Genomic DNA, 22,018 nt, shown 5'->3' on the forward strand with positions numbered 1-22,018 from the left:
AGGATTTTACCGGCCAGTTGTTTAATCATGGTGTCAACACCCTCAAACCCAACTCATATATAAAAACTTATTCTGTAACACGAAACTAGTCATTGATAAAAATAAAAAAAATTGTTGCCTATGCATGTTGATATAAGTCACAAATTAGAGCAGTTTCTACAAAGTAATAAAGCGACGCCAAAAACAAAGCCGACTGTTTTTTTTTGTGATAATGGCGACAGGACTGTTACATATAAACACAAATTTGAGGTATATGTTAGTAAGCGTGACTTTAGCAATGAAAACTCATGCCAAACACGATTTGTTATACCCCACATTAAACTCAGCCTGCTGTATTAAATGGAGCTGGTGCTATCAGAAAATAGATTTGGTGCTAGCCATAATGGCTAATTTGTTGTTTTCTATCCTCTTCATTATAGGCTCCACAAGTACACAACATATTCAGTTAAAGCCCACTGACTAAATGTAGCTTGTAGCCACTTTGGAGCACCGTCTGGTCCTTGTGGTGTAATAAAATGTCACCTTTTTCCTTAACTCTGTGTAGTTTTTTTTTTTTTTAATTGGCCAACATAAATACAGTAAATCCCACAATTGGATCAGTTTCGTCAGCAATCCGTCATTCACAAGAACAATGACTGAAAATGGCACCACACATTTGAATAGTGTACAGGAGGTGGATTTATATTCTAAGCAGGCTTAAACAAATGAACAAATCAGTGTCTATAGTATGTCTTAATACTGTACATATGTGTGACTTCAAATTCCATTTATTAGTAAGCTAAGTATGAGAGCCATTATTAACCCGTAGGTGTCCATTTTTTCGCTTGAGGTGTGAAAATAAAAGTCCCATAAACTAAGCACACCAACTACGATACAGGTTTTAACTTCACCTTTAAAAGTAAATTAATTCCATCATAAGGTATGTAAGGTTTGTCCAACTTTATAGGAGAGACGGTATTGACCGTGAACGCACCACTGCAGCCTAATACTGAGGACGCCCTACATTTAATGGCTTTTGTTTGATGAAGAAAAAGCACTTTAATATTGTTATAATAGGGTTTTGTGTGAATAAACTGCATGTACTATACAGTATGCAATTACAGAGTCAAATGTTGCATGGTGTTTTCCTGAATGCATGGCAAAAATCACAACAGTGTGCAGAAATAATTACAGAACAAGACCTGACATTTCTGATTTTAAAAATAGGTTTTGACCTTTATTACTGCATATGTAGCCTCATCTATTCTTTTCTGATTAATTGCATTAAAATTTCTGGAAAATATCACCAGTGAAGAGAATCTTTGTGTTGTCTCTCCTATGTAATGTATACACAGCTAGAAACCTGTGAAGTCTGTGATGTAAAATCAGCAGTGGCAGCACAGACAATGGATTTCAAGCACAGCTTGTATGGCCTTTGTGAGCTCTGTCAGAAGTGTCACAAGAAGTTAAATGACTGTGGACAGAAATAATATCATTTATCATCACCACAACTCATATTCATGTAGAAAAAGTCATTCACTTTATTGTAGACTGCAGACAGACAGTGTGACAGTGATTTATATTTTGGCAGATTACAATAAAAGCACACATTATGACATCATGACAGTGTAAAATAATGACTATCTTCACATTGCAGCTGATTGTCTTTAGTTTATCAGAAGCTTTCATACCTCGTGCATTAATTTCCTGTTGTGTATAATGTAAATTTGACTCTACAGAGGTTAAACAGACATCTTTTGCACTTGCTTTAATGCAAAAATGTAACACAGTTTATGTAGATCTTATAAGCCTTAAAGACACCCAGAGCCAAAAATATCTACTTTTGTTTAATGTTTAGTTTTTGAACCACAAACCTGATTGATGTACTTTAAAATGTGATGGAAATGAGAGTTTCCCACATTTCCAGTTGTATCAAATTACTTGTTTGTGCAGTTTGAGGCTCTGAAGTGAACATTGTTAACACCAACATGTTCTGAACAGTGATTTATCAAAGAAAGCATTGAAGTTTGTTCCCCAAAGCAAATAAATGGCTGCAACTTCATCAGAAAACTTTGGAAATAGACAAAAAAAAAAAAAAATCATTTGAAAAACACTGAAAATGTATGATGTATATATTTCTAAATAATATTTAGAGTTAATTATGGTTTATAGAAAATCTTGATTTACTTTTTTTCACTAAATGTTGGTAAGTCTGTCCCATCTATTGTTAGACAAAGCACATAACATGCTTAATTTAAATTTTTACTCACAATGCTGATTGCAGAATACGATGGGTCTTTGAGGGTTAACAGTAAAAAAACCAAAAAACACCTATATGAAAAAGGATTTAATATTGACCTGCTTTTAATGTTAAAATAAACATAAATGAAGCAGTCATTGTGGTTGCAGTGACTAATATACGACACAAGTAACAGTAGCAACTTTAATTTCAGACAGAACCAGTGAATGTCCTTGCAAAGCTCTGTTTGACCTTCGGAGAAACAATGAAGAGTATTCTGAAATTCTTCTCAAAATTCTCTAAAATTAACAGTAGGTTGTGTCAGGAGTATCAGTGTACATATAAAAGACACAATGTTGAGAAGGATAACAAATGTGATCGGTTTAATGTTAAAGTATATTAGAATATATTCACAAACTGTTCTTAAGTTGTACATCCTATCAACAGAATGAATTAAGCCTCACTGACATTTCAGGGAAGTGTTGTAAAACAGTCTGGGAGTGTGACTGGAATAGAACCGTCTTCAGTGAGCTGATGCTACTGTAAATACAGGTTGTGTGGCCTTACCTGCACAATCACAGGGTGTAATGGTCACTTACAAATGCAGCCTTTATGTGTTGCATGGAAAATTATACTGAACAAAAATAAGGCAGAAGATGAGTTAGAGGTTTATCAGACAGAGCCAAAAATGTGTCACATCTTTAGTGTTTAATTTTGGGTTATGCAGAACCACATGCGCTCCATGTGTGGCTGTTTTTGTCCACAAATGAAATTGTTTTACTCTGACTCCAACATTTGTCACTCCAGTAATTCACCTCACATCTCATTCATACTCTATTACTAAACCAAAATGAAGGCTGTAATACTACAGGGTGACACAAAAAAATGGGAACTTTTTAACAATCCAATAAAACCAAGAGTGATGGAAGAAAAATATTTTATTCATAGTAATTGAAACCTTAAAACATGCCATTTAAGAAACAATGATGGAATTTTCATTTTTTAAAAACACTTCCTGTAGATGGCATCCTCCTGTACGAATGCATTCTTGAAATCTGCTGTTGAGATTCCTCATTGACCGCTGCAACATGTCAGCTGGGATACTGTGAATTTCATCCTGAATTCTCTGTTTTAACTCATTCAGAGTTCTTGGTCGGGTCGTGTACACTTTACTCTTGAGATAGCCCCTCAAGAAAAAATCACAAACGGACAAATCTGGCGATCTAGGGGGCCAGGGAACGTTACCGAATCTTGAGATCACAGGGTTACCGAACAATTCTTGCACAGCCGCCAATGGTTACTAAAATGGGGGTGTGTTTACTTGCTCAAGGTCACTGTCTCGCAGTGCTGCCACTTGCTCATGTCTGCCAATATGCACTTCAAAAATTCCTGTTTTTTTGGGTCACCCTGTATATTTTCAGAAAATATTACATTTATTCTTAATATTTGTATCATCTGCTCTGTTCCTGAACTCCTCACTATGACAAGACAGTGGATTCTGAATCTGAAAAGTCGCCTTTCATGCATTGGTACAAAAATATCTCTATTCTAAATTTTTTATATAAACCAAAGTTTAATGAACAAGGCTGAAAACAACACATTTCTACCAAAGTAATTTAGAAATAAAAGTCTTAAACTACAAACTCTGAACTCAACATATCAAAAACATATCTCATATATTTCTGCGTATTTCATCACCAAAACAGCATAATAAAAATCCACTGACATTATCCTGAAAAGACAAGTCAAGGCTTAGAGGAAAGTTTTACCTCTTAATACAGGTCCTAGGAGAAAACAGGTTATTTCCTATTCCATACACATATGGACTGATGGATGTGTAGGACGTCGCGATAAAGAACTTGACTTCATCCCAAACAGATGACTCGGTGGAGCTGTTGGTGGTGACCATTTGGAAGATCAGGTACAGAGTCCAGTCTACTTGAAACAACCCCATGGCTGCCAGTACAGCTGTCGTACTTCTGTTAAGCTTCGGACCCTTGGTCTTCTGAAAAAAGCTCCTTGAACCACTCACGCTCACCACCGGTGACACCATCTTCTTCTGGCTCAGCAGCACCGTGATGATGAGGCAGCCGGTGATTGTGACGATGATCATAGGCAGCAGGTTGCAGAACGCGATGAACATGTACTTGTAAACGCGGTTCTGAATGGGACAATAGGCTTTACTGCACAGAAAGAAGTCTGGGGGGCAGCTGGTTTTGTTTGTTGTGAAGTTTGTTGCAGGGCCTTGTACATTTATTACCAAAATCGGGATACTCAAGAGCGAGGAGATCATCAAGCAAACCCCACTCACTAACCAGGCTGACCTGATGTTGTCCAGGTAGATGGGGAGGTTGACCCTCTTTGTGGCGTCTCTTACCTTCTGGTAGCGGAAGATGCTGATGAGAACAGTAAATAGGATGCTGTTAATTTCCCCAAATACTGTCAGAAACTTCAGTGAGCGACACGACCAAGTGCCAAACATAGCGGAAGAATTTTTGAGAATGCTAACATCAAATATGTTCACAACAATAATTTCCTCCAAATTGGATGCAGCCAGTCCCAGAAGAAAAAACTCAAATGTCTTAACTCGGGACAGCTTGTTTTGACTGATGGAGATGATGAGAGTGAGATTACCAATAACTCCAAAACAAGAAATGAAGATTCTTACAGCCAAGAGGTCATCAGGTACAAGGCCCATCATCAAAAGTAGGATGTATGACACAAAATAGAGACGCACAGCACGACTTTGCAGCACTGAACTAATATGAGACAGACACGATGCAACGCCTTAAGTCTTCCTTCACTTTGCCGCATCAATGACCAGAAACCCTTGTTATCAAGTTCTCAAACGTGGCAAGAATCTTGGTAGGTGATTGGCTGTGCTCATTAAAGAGAAAGGAAAAACAAGAGGATGCTGGAAAGATTTGAAGACTGAGAGTCATTAAAGTTTTACCTCTGAGCTTTTCAGAGCTTCATCTTGAGACCAGCGCAGTGTCTTATATAAAGCGGTGACATGTTTTCCACTGGCTGACAACACCAAGCGCAATTCCTGCAAGAGCACATTTGTCACTTGTTTCCCACCTCGTTTTTTTTGTCATTGCTGTTGTTTAATTGGCATGTTATATTTTGACTAACAATGTAAAAGCAATAATTCATTAAGATAGATAGATAGATAGATAGATAGATAGATAGATAGATAGATAGATAGATAGATAGATAGATAGATAGATAGATAGATAGATTTTTACAGATGTTTTTTAGGAATTATTATGCAGAGGTCTCTCAGAGTGCAAGTATAGAGGTTAAAAGATAAAATAAAATAAAAGTCAAAGAAATAAGCAGTATAAAAGTATAAAAATATATGTGAATGTAAGATAAAAGCATTGTAAAAAAAAAAAGAAAAAATACATACGTAAGAATATAAGAGCAGTGTAAACTTGTGTAAGATTAACTTAAGTATCTGCTCTGAATATTCCGATTACATGGGTAACAATATGTAATACTTCAGGGAAGACACTGGCATACATATAATAAAAATATATGTAACCGTTATATAATGCATGACCGGCCTCTAAACATATTGGTGCAAACTTCCTCTTTCGGACTTAGGGAATCAGTGCACAGCAGAGTGTGAGAGAAATACGACTGCTCGACTGTCTTGCAAACGTGGGAAACCAATATTTAGAGGTTTGGACAAAACAGTTTAATCTACTGAGTTCTCTTCTTCCAGTTAACACCTTTTACTTTGGATTAAAGTAAAGTGAAAAACGTGAAGGTCATTCAGAGAAAATGACATAATGGTTCATTGACAGAGGACCAGTTCATGTTCCAGCTTGTCTCTTTTTTTTCTTTTGGTTTTTTTGTTTTTTTCTGCACTGTCTAGTTAGCAGACCTTCTCTTTAACCAAGCCTTGCATCCTGATTCAGCTTAATTGTGAATCCCACTGTGTGTGTGTGTGTGGGTTTGTAATTAAGGATAAGCCCTACACTGCCTACACACGCAGTAAATGGGTAAACTAAGTGTTGTGTAATGAGCTCGGACAGCTTAGGAAGTCGTGGTCCTTTTTCACTGCACGGTTATCCGTCAGAGTTGTAATGTAATTATATTTACAAGAGATTTTCTGGTCCTGTCCTAATAAGAATCAATGTATTTCATTTTGCACCATAGTGTTTTTTTCCTGTGCAGACTCAACATGCAACTTTTAGTCCAAACCTGAACTAGAAACTATATCAGTTCAACACTGGAATAAACCTGGGGTTTTCCATAAAACATGGCCCAATGAGTTTGTGTACATAACAAGGAAGACAGCAGCAGTGTTCTATGGAAAAACAAACCTGTATATTACTGTATAAAACACACACAAACACCATTTAAAACACACACATAAAAGTAATAAGTTCCTCAAAATAAATTCTGTCACATAGGTGTGACTGGATTAAACCTTTTCTCTGGAATTTTATGTTCTAAATATAACTACATGTGGTTCAGTAACCCTTCTTTTACAGTGATTACAGTATATGGTTTTTGTCATGTTTGTGTATTTTGTTGACCTCAGATAATTTAAACATCCCCCAAAAAAGAAGTTAAAATTAATTATCAGCCCACCCCGTCAAGGGGAGGCAAGGGGTATTGTTTTTGGTTTGGTTTGTTTGTTTGTTTGTTAACACTTTAGCAGCAAAACAACTGCTTCAAATTGAGTTTATAGATTGCCAGTGACCCAGAAGAGATGTCGTTATATTTTGAGAATGGAAGGTCAAAGTTCAAATTTTTTCATGATTTTTAAAAGATCTTCCTGTTTACTTATAATGGGCAAAATACTTGCAAGGGGTGGGGTTTGTTGTGCCTGGCACCACTTGTTTCAGTCTATATTGAATGTGAATGTGTGTGGATGTGTTTGTCTTTTTAACATTCTCCTAAATTAATTATTAGTGTTGTTTCTTTGGGAAGATAGCACTCAGTACTCTCAAGCCTGTTGAAGGTTTAATGTGATATTTAGCGGCATCTAGTGGTGAAAGTACCCTCTTCCCTTTTGTCCCTTATGGTGGCCACAAAAAAACCCCCCAAAAAAAACAGAAAAGCCCTAAAGCCCTATAGATGGGACTTGCATGACATGTAAACCTCTGGTGATTTGTTATAAATATAGAGGTCATTTGTGATCTTATGCAAAAATATCATGTCTGTAATTTGTAAAGGAAAAATTCTATTCCAATTAATCTTTTCATGTGTATTACGAGAACCTTAGTCAATATTTTTTTTCTTGAGTGATGTTATTCTTCTTTAGAAAAAAACAATGCAATTGAAATTTTTTTAGAAACCTATTTTTCATGGAGTTACAAAAATGTCCACTCAGCTGGACACTATACATTTAATTTTTGAAGCAAAGAAATATGTATTTAAAACCCATCATCAGAAAGTGATATACTGTGTGAACACTATGAAATAAAAGTATTTTTAATGCCACTAATCTGATGTTTTCTCACATTTAACATACTGTAATGCTAGTTATTACTCCCTTCATGGAGATAATTTGAAAAAAAAAAACAAAAAAAAAAAATTGTTTAACAAAACTGTTAATTACAGTCCAATAGCAATTAGCAGTCGCTTTACACTGAAACATGTTACTGCAGATCAGGTTTATAAAGAACAGACAAGTTACAATAATGGTATGGATTGCAATGTTTGTGATGATCCGTAACGTCTGCTGTGTTGGCTGATATGCAACTAAAACCACAACACCCATGAATATACAAGAGAACAGCTGTAGAATAGCTGTCCACTGTAGTGACCACTAGGCATGAAAGGGTTAACTTACCCTATTTCTACAAACACAAAGTTCCTGTTATATTAGTCCCATGAGAATCAGCATCTCTATAATTTGGTGGGATATGTAACTTTTTTTTTATTTCCTCTATGCATTTATTAAGTGTATTTCCTGGTCAAGGATGATGGAGGCTGCACAAGTGATGATAAATCGAAGTTTTAAAAATGTGAAATTCAAGAGGCTCATGATATGATATAGCAAGGATATTGACACTGAAAGAGCAAATTTAAGTCTTTTGGAAGAGCAGCATATGAGTGGATGATGAGATGGATGCCAAGCACGACAGCTACAGTAAAGAACATCTTTCTATCTTTAAACAGTTATCTGTGAGTAGTGAGTCTGTCCTTGACATCAGAACCGAGGAATAATGTCAGAAAATTCAAGTGAAAATCAGATTTCACCTGTCCTGTTTTAATGCATCACACGAAACAGAAATAATTAGGTTAATTTCATGGCAGAGCAACCCACTCCATCTGCAGACATCAACAGCTCTTTCTAAAGTAATGAAAACAGAATGATTCATGTTTTTCTACAATGATACACTAATAAAAATATTATGTATTCCATTTATGCTATTAGATCCTTTAAATGGTGTACAATGGTCCTAAAGTCGACAAAGGGCAAGGATTTTGAGTAGTTTCTCTTTACTTAAAAAGGACAAATTGGCACACTATTTGACATCATATCATAACTGATTCTGTTGCTAAACAAGAAATGAAGTCTAAGGTCCAAAACCTATTGGATTGTACGACTAAAGTAGCCATGGGATGATGCAGTAGTCAAGTTTATTTTTTAATAAGACTATCATGAACAAATGGTATGGCAACTTCCATGGCAACTGCTGATACTAGCTTGAAAGATCCATAGGAATTGCAAAGACTTTGGCCCCATGCCAATTCACCCCTTGGCCCTCCTGCTTACCCCTCCCCCTTGGCCCTTGCAATTGGCACTACCCCTTGAAACGGAGTCACAAGGGGAAGGAGTTGAAATATTCCCCTACAAAATGGGACAACCCTTCATGACCTGTTACATCATCAGCAGTCATCAATGCCGCTATAAACAGATGCGACAACTTTGTTTCCGAAAGAATTCACCATGCCATCAGCGGCTGTAACTGGCTTTGGGCATCTTTTTGTGGCTATCAACCACAAACCGCAGAAATGCGATCAATAACACATTGAAACGGTATTAAACAGTCGATCAAATGATTAAGTTGTTTACAAAGAAAATATGTACATTTATGTGTGTCTTTCATCACACTGCTGCAGTTTTTTGCAGTGTTTACTTCCATTTTGCCAATGATTCGCATAGAATTATGGAAGATTTCTCATCCCCTTTGTTTGTAGTGTGGTCCAGAAAAATCTCAGTTTCAAGGGCCAAACAGCCCCCCCCCCAGCCCTTCTCCTCTGACGCATCAAGAATCAGGACAACCCTACCCCTTTACGTGAATGTGCAAAATGGTGGGGTAGGGGTAAAGGCGGCCATACGCTGTGCAATTATTTCAATCGTTGCAAGCAGCTCCATCTCAAACTGTGCGAATCAATCGTAAAGTCAGGCTCACGATTCATGTCCTCACACTGTATGGACCGATGCTCATATGTGACCTGACTGCTCACACTGTAGGACCATACACCAGAGGATGCACGACAGGTTCGAGTGTTGTATCCGGAAATACAACGTTAAAATACCAAGGAATCTGGAAGTGCATAGACGATTGTATATTGGCGTGAGTCACGAAATGGTAGTGCTAAACAAAAACCAAAGAGCTGCTTTGGCAATATGTGCCATTATCTGCGGGGAATCAAAAAGAAGAAAAGACGATGACGTGTTTGGTGCAGGAAATGGTTGGCCAGACGTGGACAGTATGAGCTGTCAATCCTACAGCAGGAACTAGAGGTAAGCTGCAAAAGCTAAATTGCACTAGGCCAATAGCCAGCTACTGTAAGCTTAGAATTAGCTTACAGTAGCTGGCTATTATTGTATTCGTGCATACACAGTGTCAGAATTTGAGGCACATCAGCTCGTGGCACTGCTTTGACAGTGTGATACCCTCACTAGGAGCGAGCAGGATTTCAAACAGCTCCGTTTTCCTTGCGAACACACAATTGCTGGTCGTGAGGTGTTAATCGCTTCTCCTTACCCCATGTACACTGCACAAAGCACGACACACGATTAGAGGCACATCTGGCCTGATCCCAGAAATGGTCGCACGAGTAAGAAATCGTCTCTAAAATCGCACAGTGTATGGCCGCCTTAAGGGGTGAATTGGGATTGGGCCTTTATCTTTAGAATATCACAGAAGAAACTGTAACAGGAAGTGGCACATATTTGCTTAAAATACCCAGTAGCCGGAGCAGATGCATCTACAGGGATGACAGCTGCGAGAGGCAAGATTGTGGACAGCGTAAAAAATGGGAAGTTGCAGCTCATCAAAAACTTACAAGACAAAAACTCTCAAGTCTGACTACAAGTGAAGGCAGGAAGAAAAGACAATCAGAGAGTGAAAGGAATAGAAATAAGAAATCCACAACACTGCAATATTTTGATGACAGGATCAGATGGTTTATTTTTACTGTGCTGATGTTTTTTCGTCCATCAGGGAGTTTTCAAACAAATATTGACATTTATGATTGTTTTCCGTTATCAGCATATATATTTCTGCCATTCCATAAAGAGTGCATGCCACCCTCTTGCCACCTCATGAATATTTCTCTAGATCTGCCCCTGCCCAGCAGCAAGTAATAAAGCTATTCCAAGGAACTGGGGGAGGGTAGAACCACCAGCAAAGGACCAGTGGCTGACAATCACTGAAGAAATCCTCTCAGTGGAAAAACCCACACATAAGTTAAGACTACAACAAGCATGACCGTATGAAAAATTGAGAAAATGGACAGTAATTGAGGCTCAATTTGGTGATGTTAAAATGGAAGAGTGGAAAAACAAATGTGTGAAAAGTGGCTGTATAAATGAGAATGCATTTGTTCTGTGGTGCTGACACTGATGTTGATGTTCATTAACATATAAAGTGAAAACTAAAATCTAGCAAAAGTAAATCTAACTGCAGTGGGCGCTCAGAAACATACTTCATTTGGAGGAAAAAAAATCTATCTTTGTTATGCAACAGACTCTTTTTACAACACACATTTCAATATATAACAGTATAAGAAAAGCACAGTTTTAAATGAATGCAATATATGAATAAACCCATAAAGACACAAATGTCCTCTGGCGACCAAAAGCATCTACTGATCTAAAATGTTTAATAACTTCCAATCCACTAATCCTAACAATACATGTAAATAATTGGTGCAAAATGCAGTTTGTCATCTTTTCATGGTCATCAGATATGACCCATTTGGACGTTCAGAGGCTCCGTTGTTACCATGGAAACATTGTCATCTTCTACAACATTGATTCACCAGTAAAAGCCATGGAGTTTAATCAATAGTGGTTTTTCCATTGGACATCTGTGCAAAACTTTACTGATATTTACTAAATGTCAAAAAACACAGACGTGTGTAATGTCGGTATTTCCATTTAATTACAAATGCTATGATTTGTTTATTTATTATCGCGAGATGACATGAGATGTCATTCCCTAAACATGGCGACAAACATAGATATCATGTTGATTTACAGATATTCATTATTATTATATATTACCCCTCTATCTTGTACTAAATTAAAAAATGATTCAGTTTCCTGGTGTTTCCTCACATACTGTGCCATGTTTCTTTTACAACTCTTCTTCTTCGTTTGTTGTAACATCCGTTTTTGGCTTTTTTTTTTTTATTCACATAACTCTAGTTGTGGAAAAATGTCTGTTAATTGCAGTTTTGCATGATAGACCAATTTCGCTACGCCCGAAAAACTACCTTGTGCCAGCACAAAAACTTTTCATAGAAAAACTAGAGTTTTGGTAAAATTGTCATTTTTCCTTTAGGCAAATTTTTATGTGCAAGTTACATTCACAATTTGAGGGTCAATGGAAGAGCAACTAATGACAGTGGCTGGAGACACTTGGTTTATGTTCAGTTAATGATATATTTTACAGAAAAATTCATGTTTTGAGTTTGAGTTTTCTGTGTTTTTGATGTAATATCCCTCAACTTTAATTTGAGCTTCAATGAACATCCACATAATAACTAAATTAAATAAATGAAAATACTAGATTTCCACTAAAATATGCAAAACACAGAGCATAATATTAGAATAAATGTTGATAAATCACTTAAGAAAAGTTAAATATAGAGGAAAAACTATTTTGGAATTGCCACAAAAGTAGCACTGGGTCTTTCTGGGTTAATTCATGGATATTGAAGGCATCCTGTTTCATCAAAATTCTAACAGTATCAGAATAATTTTATGTAGATTTTACATTCATTATTAGTTTATTCATCTTTCATTACTGGCAGTTTGCATTTTTTGACCCAACTTGGACATCCAGGATTTGAGTCTATAAAAAAAAAACAGAATTCGGATTCAACTTGAGCCATGACACCTCAACAACAATGCTTATCACGGCACAACATTTCACATAATGTTAATATGCTGCTGCTCCTGCAATCAGAATGCAGAATGGCCAATTACTTTAAGCTCCCGTTCAACAATTATATTGCCTCGGTGGAAGAATTACATTTAATCACCAGTTAATGAAGATAATATATTTGTTTGACACTCGGTGAAAACCTGGCTGTTCAAAAATCAGCTGTCTGCGGAGTTAATTAAGGGTGTGAAATAGAGTTTACAGAGGGGGCAGACAAACATGACATTCTGTGGTTGATTCGGAAATTCCATAAGGAGAAGAGCGGGCTAAAGTAGTCAGTGTAGCGGTTTCCAGACTTCAGCTTTTTCACCATTTTTATTTAATGTCTGTCATGCACTTGAAAAAACCCTCCTACAGGTACAGGGTTTTCCCTTATGTATTGTCTGAGTTTGTGGAAGATTTTTGCACATGAAAATCTGATATCTGTATATTTTTACATCATTTTGGGGCAGTATTATGAAAATATCTGGTATAAAACTGAAAAAGCTTGTGCTATAATGTACAATATCCAAAAAGACTGGTAACAAAACTTGCTAAAAACGTTTCATTGGTGACCAACTGGAGCTATGAGATGTGGGGGAAGTCATTAAGCTAGTGATGCTCTACAGATTGATTTAGAATAATTAGAATTAGAATAATTTGCCTAATATGGCGCCCAAAATGACTTGGTTAGTGTGCCGAAGCCTTATAATGGCCAAGAAAACCCAGAGATACCGGCAACAGCTTATTTACAAGTGTGAAAAAGCTACATGTATTCACAAAGTGCTGTGTAATCAAGCCCATCCTATGTTAACATCAGACCTGATCACAAGTGGACAGCTCTAATGCAAGGTGTGAATGCTTCCACTCAGGAAGCCTTGAGGATGGATTGAGATGCATTCAGAGGTGGTCTGGGACCATATGGGCTGAAGGACTGCCTATTGAGCTGGCGTCCTCCCTGTCACAGAATCTCTAACAGCCGGAGGAGGAGGATTTTGTAGCTGACTGTGCACTGGAAAAGTTAATTTTCCATGGGGGCCAAAGACGACGTTACAATATTACAATGGTAATTCCCACTACATACAAAAGGAAGCATTGGCGGATTAACCTGCCACGGGGCCCCGGGGGGGAACGAATTTGCTGTGAGCCCTTTGTGCTTCCTACTTCCCACATGCATCAAACACAACTTTTACAAGAAAGAAAGAAAACTGAATGAAAATTATAATATAGGCTAAATTTAAGAGTTTATCACTAGATTATTACTTCCACTGTGAGACATTTTCCACTAATGGAATGGTACTTTGCAAATTGTTATTATTATTTTTATTTATTTATTTATTTATTTAATTAACTTTTTTTTTTTTTTTTTTTACCAAAAATAGATGAGATCAGAATCTGAATCTGGTTTCCACCTAGACCCTAGAAATATAGGCTTTCCCTTAATTGCAGGTGTGATTCATCATAAGAGGAAATGGAGACAAACAACAGTGTATATGAAGAATTGTTGTTTCTGTGGTAATTTTTAATGACGAAGTAAATACATTGTTGCCCATAAAGTTGGAATGAAATATTGTGCCTTTGATTTTGAAAATGTGATTTATTCTTCATAGAACAAGTGTAACTGGGAATATGTAATCATTGATCCTGGTCAAAGGTGAAACCAATATGTATAAATAGGAATAAAAATAGGAATGTGTCTGAAAACAAAATTATTCCAACTTTATGGGCAACAATGTGAACAAAACACAAAATAAATATAAGAAACCAGAGAAAACAGTAAGGTAGTGAATTACCTTCTGAGATTAAGGAAGCATTTGAAAGCAGAACCAAGAAAGAGTAAGCACAGTAGTTTCATTTGATAATAAACAAACTAAAAGCTGTCAAAAAGTGGATGCGTCTACATTATGGTGCTTTATGCATTGCGTCCCATCCTCCATTGACGGCACATCCTTGAATGATTCCACTCAAAAACCTTGTGGAAAAACAGGCTCCAAGAATCCTGATTCAAGAACCAGAACTAATTTGGTGGAAATGACCTGAAAGAGGCCAAGTAATTTCTATAAAACTGGGTGGGAAGGTAGGGAATGGGCCAAGGACACACCCATTATATGTCTCGGAGCTGATCCATAATATGGGTGGAGTCTGGAATTTTTTTTTTTTAGTTATTTTACAAGAGATGGCATTTATCTGTCTGGTTTTCATAGAAGTGGGACAAAGTTGAAGGTATTAAATTTTTGAGCGGAATAAAAATCATCATAAAAATCAATAAAAAATGGATGGTGCCTGTATTTTTTTTATGCATTTCTAGCGTGGGTCCTTGGCGGAGGTATGAACTGTGTATTTCTCATCTATTTGCTCTTACATCTATACATCAAAATCACACACTCCATGTAATTTCCATGAAACTGGGTGGGAAGGTAGGGCATGGGCCCAGGACACACCCATTATATGTCTCGGAGCTGATCCATAATATGGGTGGGGCCTGGAATTTTTTTTTTTTTTTAGTTATTTTACAAGAGATGGCATTTATGTGTCTGGTTTTCACAGAAGTGGGACAAAGTTGAAGGTATTACATTTTTATAGCGGATCAATAAAAATCGATGGTGCCTGTAATTTTCTGATGCATTTCTAGTGTGGGTCCTTGGCGGAGGTATGAACTGTGTATTTCTCATCTATTTGCCCTTACATCTATACATCAAAATCACACACTCCACGTATTTTCCATGAAACTGGGTGGGAAGGTAGGGCATGGGCCAAGGACACACCCATTATATGTCTCAGAGCTGATCCATAATATGGGTGGAGCCTGGAATTTTTCTTTTTTTTTTTTTTTTTTTTTAGTTATTTTACAAGAGATGGCATTTATGTGTCTGGTTTTCACAGAAGTGGGACAAAGTTGAAGGTATTACATTTTTGAGCGCATCGATAAAAATGGATGGTGCCTGTAATTTTTTTATGCATTTCTAATGTGGGTCCTTGGCGGAGGTACGAACAGTGTATTTCTCATCTATTTGCCTTTACATCTATACATCAAAATCACACACTCCATGTAATTTCCATGAAACTGGGTGGGAAGGTAGGGCATGGGCCAAGGATTTATATGTCTCAGAGCTGATCCATAATATGGGTGGAGCCTGGAATTTTTATTTCATTTTATTTTATCTTTTTAGTTATTTTACAAGAGATGGCATTTAGCTGTCTGATTTTCATAGAAGTGGGACAAAGTTGAAGGTATTAAATTTTTGAGTGGAATAAAAATCATCATAAAAATCAATAAAAAATGGATGGTGCCTGTATTTTTTGATGCATTTCTAGCGTGGGTCCTTGGCGGAGGTATGAAGTGTGTATTTTTCATCTAAGAATCCTGATTCAAGAACCAGAAGTAATTTGGTGGAAACGACCTGAAAGAGGCCAAGTAATTTCCATGAAACTGGGTGGGAAGGAAGGGCATGAGCCAAGGACACACCCATTATATGTCTCGGAGCTGATCCATAATATGGGTGGAGTCTGGATTTTTTTTTTTTTTTTTTTTTTTTTAGTTATTTTACAAAACATGGCATTTATGTGTCTGGTTTTCACAGAAGTGGGACAAAGTTGAAGATATTCAATTTTTGAGCGGATCAATAAAACTGGATGGTGCCTGTATTTTTTATGCATTTCCAGTATGGGTCCTTGGCGGAGGTACGAACTGTGTATTTCTCATCTAAGAATCCTGATTCAAGACCTGAAAGAGGCCAAGTAATTTCCATGAAACTGGGTGGGAAGGTAGGGCATGGGCCAAGGACACACCCATTATATGTCTCGGAGCTGATCCATAATATGGGTGGAGTCTGGAATTTTTTTAATTATTATTATTATTTTTTTAGTTATTTTACAAGAGATGGCATTTATGTGTCTGGTTTTCACAGAAGTGGGACAAAGTTGAAGATATTACATTTTTGAGCGCATCAATAAAAATGGATGGTGCCTGTATTTTTTTTTTTTTTTATGCATTTCTCGCGTGGGTCCTTGGCGGAGGTACGAACAGTGTATTTCTCATCTATTTGCCCTTACATCTATACATCAAAATCACAGAATCCATACTCGAATTACTGAGAATCGATCCATCTGATTTGTGATCCACACGCACCATATCTGACCAGGTGCGCTGGTTTGATTGACGTTGACCCGTGGGTGTTTTTTTTTTTTTTTTTTTTTTTTTTTTTACAGGTGTTTCCACGCCTACCTGACAGTCATCAACGTGTCCAATTAATCGCACAGCGCACAGCATGAAAAAAGTTACCGGAGTGGATCCAATAGAGTCAACTCCTGGCTGCAGTTACGCGTGGATACCCCTTTAAAAGCCTCACCATGTTGCCATCACATGCTTCAGCACAGAAGTAGGATGAGGATGTTCTTCTTGTTGTTGTTATGTAAAACACATTTCTATCTTATATAGGCTTGGATTGCAACAAGCGGCGGGGAGACTTTTTTTTTTTTTTTTTTTTTTTTTTTTTCCGTGGGTTTGTGTACTTTGTAATGCCAGGAGGGGGGCCGGGCCCACCCCGTGTGTCAGCTCTGCAGTCAGTCATGTTTGTGGGGCTAGTTGTTGTTCGGTAGCACTGGACTGACTGGTGCGCAAACTGAAAGCTGCGTTCACTGTTAATGCCAAGTGACGGATATAGCGACGTGTGTGTATTTGTGTGTGTATGTGTGTGTGAGAGAGAGCTACTGTATCTCCAGTTTGCAGCCGTGGATGGGATCGGTGGTGGGGGGGGAGAGAAAAAAAAAAAAGACTGAGTTGTTTGCTCCGTGTCGTCGGTGTTTGAAGGGGTTCCCTCGAGTGGAGTGGCGAAACATCGGCGACATCGGTGCGTATTTCCTCTAGTTTATCCGCATCGGTTTACCAGTCGGAGCGGACTTGTGTTACCAAGCCGATCGGGGAAAACAAGGTGCCCCGAACCTGGTTGGAAATCAGACGAGATAGTGCCTGCCACAAAGCTGCGTTACGGTAAGTATTTGGCTTTGGCTGCTCCACGTTATCTTTCCTCTCATTGAGATTTGTTTTTTTTTTTTTTTTTTTAATCAGGCAGAGCAGGGGTTGCTTCTCTATTGTGTGTGTGTGTTTTATGTCTGGAGGACGTTGCATAGGAAGAAGATAATGGCTATGATGATGAAGGAGATTCCCAGGGAGTGGTACTCAGTCGGACTGCCAGTGCAATGTGTGTTATCATAGACCGACCCCCACCACCACCACTACCCCCTCCTCCCCTTCTCCCCTTCACCCCCTCCCCCGCCACCACCGCCACCTTCTCGGCTACAAGCAGCAGCAGCAGTGGCCACGAAAGTGCAATGCCAAAGCGATAATAGCGTGGAATAGATTGAAACAAGGTCAATGATAGGGACACAGCAGCCTGCGAGCTCACTGATACCATGATCTGCCGGATGCATGTTCACCTGTGTGTGCGTGTGCGTGCGTCATGGTGTATAGGCTGCGTGTGCGCGCATTGGAGGAGCAGAGAAGAGAAGAGAGAGAGAGAGAGAGAAAGAAGGGGGGGTTGCAAACTTTATGGCAAATATCCCCCGTGGCATCACTTAGAGGTGCAATCTGCTGTTTGTGGGTGATTCATAGTCATTCATTCGTTTGTTTATTTCGAGCATTTACAGAATACATGCAAATTCAAAAAAAAAAAAAAAAAATCATCTATACTCGAAAAGGAGTGGGAAGAAGAAAAATGTATTTAATCTCACCCCCGTTCTCATCATCAAATAACTTAACATAATAACATTTTGACCCTTTCATGCATGAATTATGAGAACCATAATCAAGATTTTTTTTTTCCTGCGTGTTTTTATTCCTCTTCAGGCATGAAAAAAAGTGATTGAATTTTTTTATTTACTTAATTTTCATGGAGTTACAAAAATGTCCACTCAGCTGGACATCATGCATTTAATTTTAGAAGCAAAGAAACATGAATTTATTGATATGCTGTGTACGTTTTCAATGCTGCTAATCTGATGTTTTCTCACATTTTAAAATACTCTAACACTACTTATTGCTCACTTCATGGTGATGATATGCAAAAAAAAAACCCAAAAACTTAAAAAAAAAAAAAAAAAAAAAAAACCCTGTTAATTACATTCTAATCACAATTACCAATTTTTTTTTACACTCAAACATGTTAGTGCAGATCAGGTTCATTGAGAACAGCAAAGTTACAGTAATGGTATGAATGCCAGTGTATGGGATGATGCATAAGCGTCCACTGTGTTGGCTGATATGGAACTAAAACAACAAAATCCATGAATATGCAAGAGAACAGCTGTAGAATAACTGTCTGCTGTCGTGACCACTATGCATGAAAGGGTTAAATACTCACTCCTGTCCTTTGACTTCAAGCCGGAACAATGAACAAAATAGGCCTATACTAAATTAGAATGAACTCATTTGACAGTATTTACATTATAGAACCAAAATGTGTGTTTAAAAAAAAAAAAAAAAAGAAACAAAGTACATTCCTGGTGGTGTTACCACGGGTAACAGTTAACAGTCAGTTTACATAATAATAATTACATACCAACAATGGTACAAACAAAAAACTACAATACCACAAGTGGTAAAGAACAACAATAATTGCATACCAACAATGGTAAGAAAAAAACAAAAATATTGGGGGAGAATTGCACAGACTACTTTAGGTTGAGTGGAAAATAAACAAATCTCATAATCAAACAGGCAAGTGTCGAATGAGAGTGGAGTGAACAGCCCCCCCACCCCCTTAACTCAGGTAAAGGAAGAGCCTTCATAAATGCCAAAGCAATTACCCCACAATTCAGTTCGCCATAAAAGCAATGAGCTCATAAGGGATGATGCTATCATGACTTCATGGATAAACCCTTGCAGGCTTGGGTTGTCAGGAGATGGTATTCAGACATGCACTGTTGAGAAGCATCGGAGGGAAAAGTGTTAAAAGCAGCAGACGTGTGTTTTTGAAAGGACAAGCAATGCTTTTGAGACGCTGATTCTTTTCATCGGTTCTTTTTGTGCAAGAAAGAGTAAGCAGTGAACTGTATGATAGCGCTTCATTCAGAATAATGTTTTAAACCAAAATGTTGTATGTATTTGAATTAATTAGTAGACCAGTGTTTGTATGATTATGCGTATCTGCACTAAATAATTAAATGTAAAAGTCAATTCATTCCTTAATAAGTTACTCACTTCGCCCTTATTCTTTACGTTTTACCTCTTCACATCCACCAGGTCACCAACGACCTCCTTTTAGGATAAGGAAGACATTTATGTTAATAAGTCTATAAAGTTGGAGTAAAATGTTTTTATCACTTCTCATGAAATGATTATGACAATGTGATTTATTCTTGATAGATGTAACTGTGTAAGTGTAACTGTCACTGCACCAGGTCAAAGGTTATTACTGATGTCTATAAATCGGAATAAAAGAGGAGTGTGTCTGAAAACAAAATCATTCCAACTTTATGTGCAACAGTGTAGTTTGGAGTGTGTTTCAATCACATATTAAAGGAGCGATATTTTGCTTTTTTAAAATGGAATCATGCAGTTTAAAACATTTCCTTGCGGCCATAAACTGTAAATGCTATGCTTGGGTCAGAATTCTTTATTTATTAAACTCCACAGGTCCATCTTCAACCCTATTTCTGAGTTATGACACCAGAAAGGTTGTTTCTAGCACTGACCCTTTAAATGCAAACGAGCCACTTTACACCCCATCCCCTCCAGGTTGCTGATCATGCTTTCTGTCCCATTCAGCCACTTGTGTTCATTAATACAACCAACAACTGAACATTTTAGGTAATGGGCTCAAAGTTTGGACACATTTTCAGTTTTTACTACAACCGCTGCTGCTGATAAACAATTATGTCGTACTCTGAGAAATGTTTGTCAGTAGTCTTGACATTATATGTGCAAAGGTTGAGACGTAACTAGTTGTAGACGTAACAAATTAAGCAGGAATTAAAAAAGGTTGTCGAAATCCACTCGATTTTTGCCAAAATGAATATAAAGATAGCTTTGCAGCACCAGGATTGTTCGAAGTCAAACTTTTTGAACTGTTAAGGTCCAAATAAATGTACCAAAGACTAATAAAAGTGGTTTTAGCAAAATATGACCCCTTTAAATACAGAAATTAGAAGATGCTCCGTTTAAATTACCTCAAATATCACACATATTGGAGGGTCAGCTCTTTTGTAGAAGCCTAACTCTTAGGGTTAGAGTTCCAGAAAAGAGTGGATGTCAAAAGGTTCTAATAAACACTATTCCCCAACTACCACCATTTCTCTGCACGTAAAGTCCTGCCTTGTTCATACTATAAATAACTTGCCTCTTTTCTGCTCAACTCCCTTTTTGCAAGGCTACGACAGGGCGATCGCGAGAGTGGGTGGAAAGGAAATCTGTTAGGTCACTCTTTGACACAGCAGGTCATTGTAGTTGAACATTAATCTTCTGGTGTTTCTTCAGAAGCACAGACTTATGCCTGACCGTGTACCCCTCTCCGTCAGACCACGCCCCACCTCACTAAACCATCATAAATGTCATAAAACCTAATATAGAAGTGCTTTAATGAGTCACACCTAGACCTGTCATTAAATAGCTGTGCAGCGCTAATAACACAGCCATTACTGTAAAAGCAATCCACACAGACTTGTCAATGGATTTCTGCCAACGCTTCGATGTAATGCAGAAATCACCAATGAAATAACAGCCATTAAAGGAGTTTTTCTCCCATGCCCATTTATAGCTTTTTCAGTGCCTATGCTTAATTTCTACTCATTACAACTATCAATTTTACTTTCTTTCACATTTACATTTGTTATCTATAGCTTTGCGTTGGTTTCACATATCTTATTACCCAGTGTGTAATATATAGCATTGTACTGATGCAAAATGAATACTCATTACATATCTAGCCTGTGGGGAAGCTCACTGCTTAACACACAAGTCTATGAATTAATAAAAAAAAAAGTTAGGAAACAATCCAGTTAAAAACTTTAGACAAATATGTAATGGCTTTTGTTTTCCACAGAGGTACAGTCTTCTTATCATCATGAAAACCTGGAAAATGAGTCATGAAATTAACTCATAAAGACCCGGTGGTACTTTTATGGCAGTTCCCAAATGAGTTTTTCCTCTATATTTAACCTTTCTTAAGTGAGTTATCACCATTTCTGGTAGTATAATCTTCTTAAGTTTGAGTTTTTTCAGTGTAAATCATGTATTTTCCTATATTTAATTCACTGATCATATAGATGTTAATAAAAGCTCAGAGTAAATTCAAGTTTATTACATCAGAAACAGACAAAACTGAAGAAAAACTGACTTTTTCTGTCAAATATATCATAACTGAACATAAACCAAGCGTCTCCATCCACTGTCATTGATCCAACTGCATGGATTTTACTGGTGAATCAATATTGTAGAATATGACAGTGTTTCCACATT

The 22,018-nt window shown here is 37.4% G+C and overlaps 2 protein-coding genes across 2 annotated transcripts in view; one reads left to right on the forward strand and one right to left on the reverse strand.

The window, feature by feature from the left end:
• Nucleotides 1–3,983: 3,983 nt before the first annotated feature.
• Nucleotides 3,984–4,919, reverse strand: ora6 (olfactory receptor class A related 6). The gene has a single exon (XM_030128884.1). It carries the CDS (start codon nt 4,917–4,919, stop codon nt 3,984–3,986), a length of 936 nt encoding a protein of 311 aa, XP_029984744.1.
• A 12,022-nt stretch (nt 4,920–16,941) lies between these two features.
• The window catches only part of LOC115415238 (bromo adjacent homology domain-containing 1 protein), a 35,671-nt gene continuing 30,594 nt past the window's right edge, over nt 16,942–22,018 (forward strand). Inside the window, exon 1 of the mRNA XM_030128747.1 lies at nt 16,942–17,554. The gene's annotated coding sequence lies outside the window, so the exon portion shown is untranslated. The remainder of the gene's footprint in view (nt 17,555–22,018) is intronic.

This window comes from Sphaeramia orbicularis, chromosome 24 (assembly GCF_902148855.1).
Source record: "Sphaeramia orbicularis chromosome 24, fSphaOr1.1, whole genome shotgun sequence".
Classification (NCBI taxonomy): domain Eukaryota; kingdom Metazoa; phylum Chordata; class Actinopteri; order Kurtiformes; family Apogonidae; genus Sphaeramia; species Sphaeramia orbicularis.

Bases quoted from the DNA above. Each gene is read 5' to 3' on its own strand.
- ora6 (XM_030128884.1), bottom strand. From the start codon at position 4,919: ATGATGGGCCTTGTACCTGATGACCTCTTGGCTGTAAGAATCTTCATT.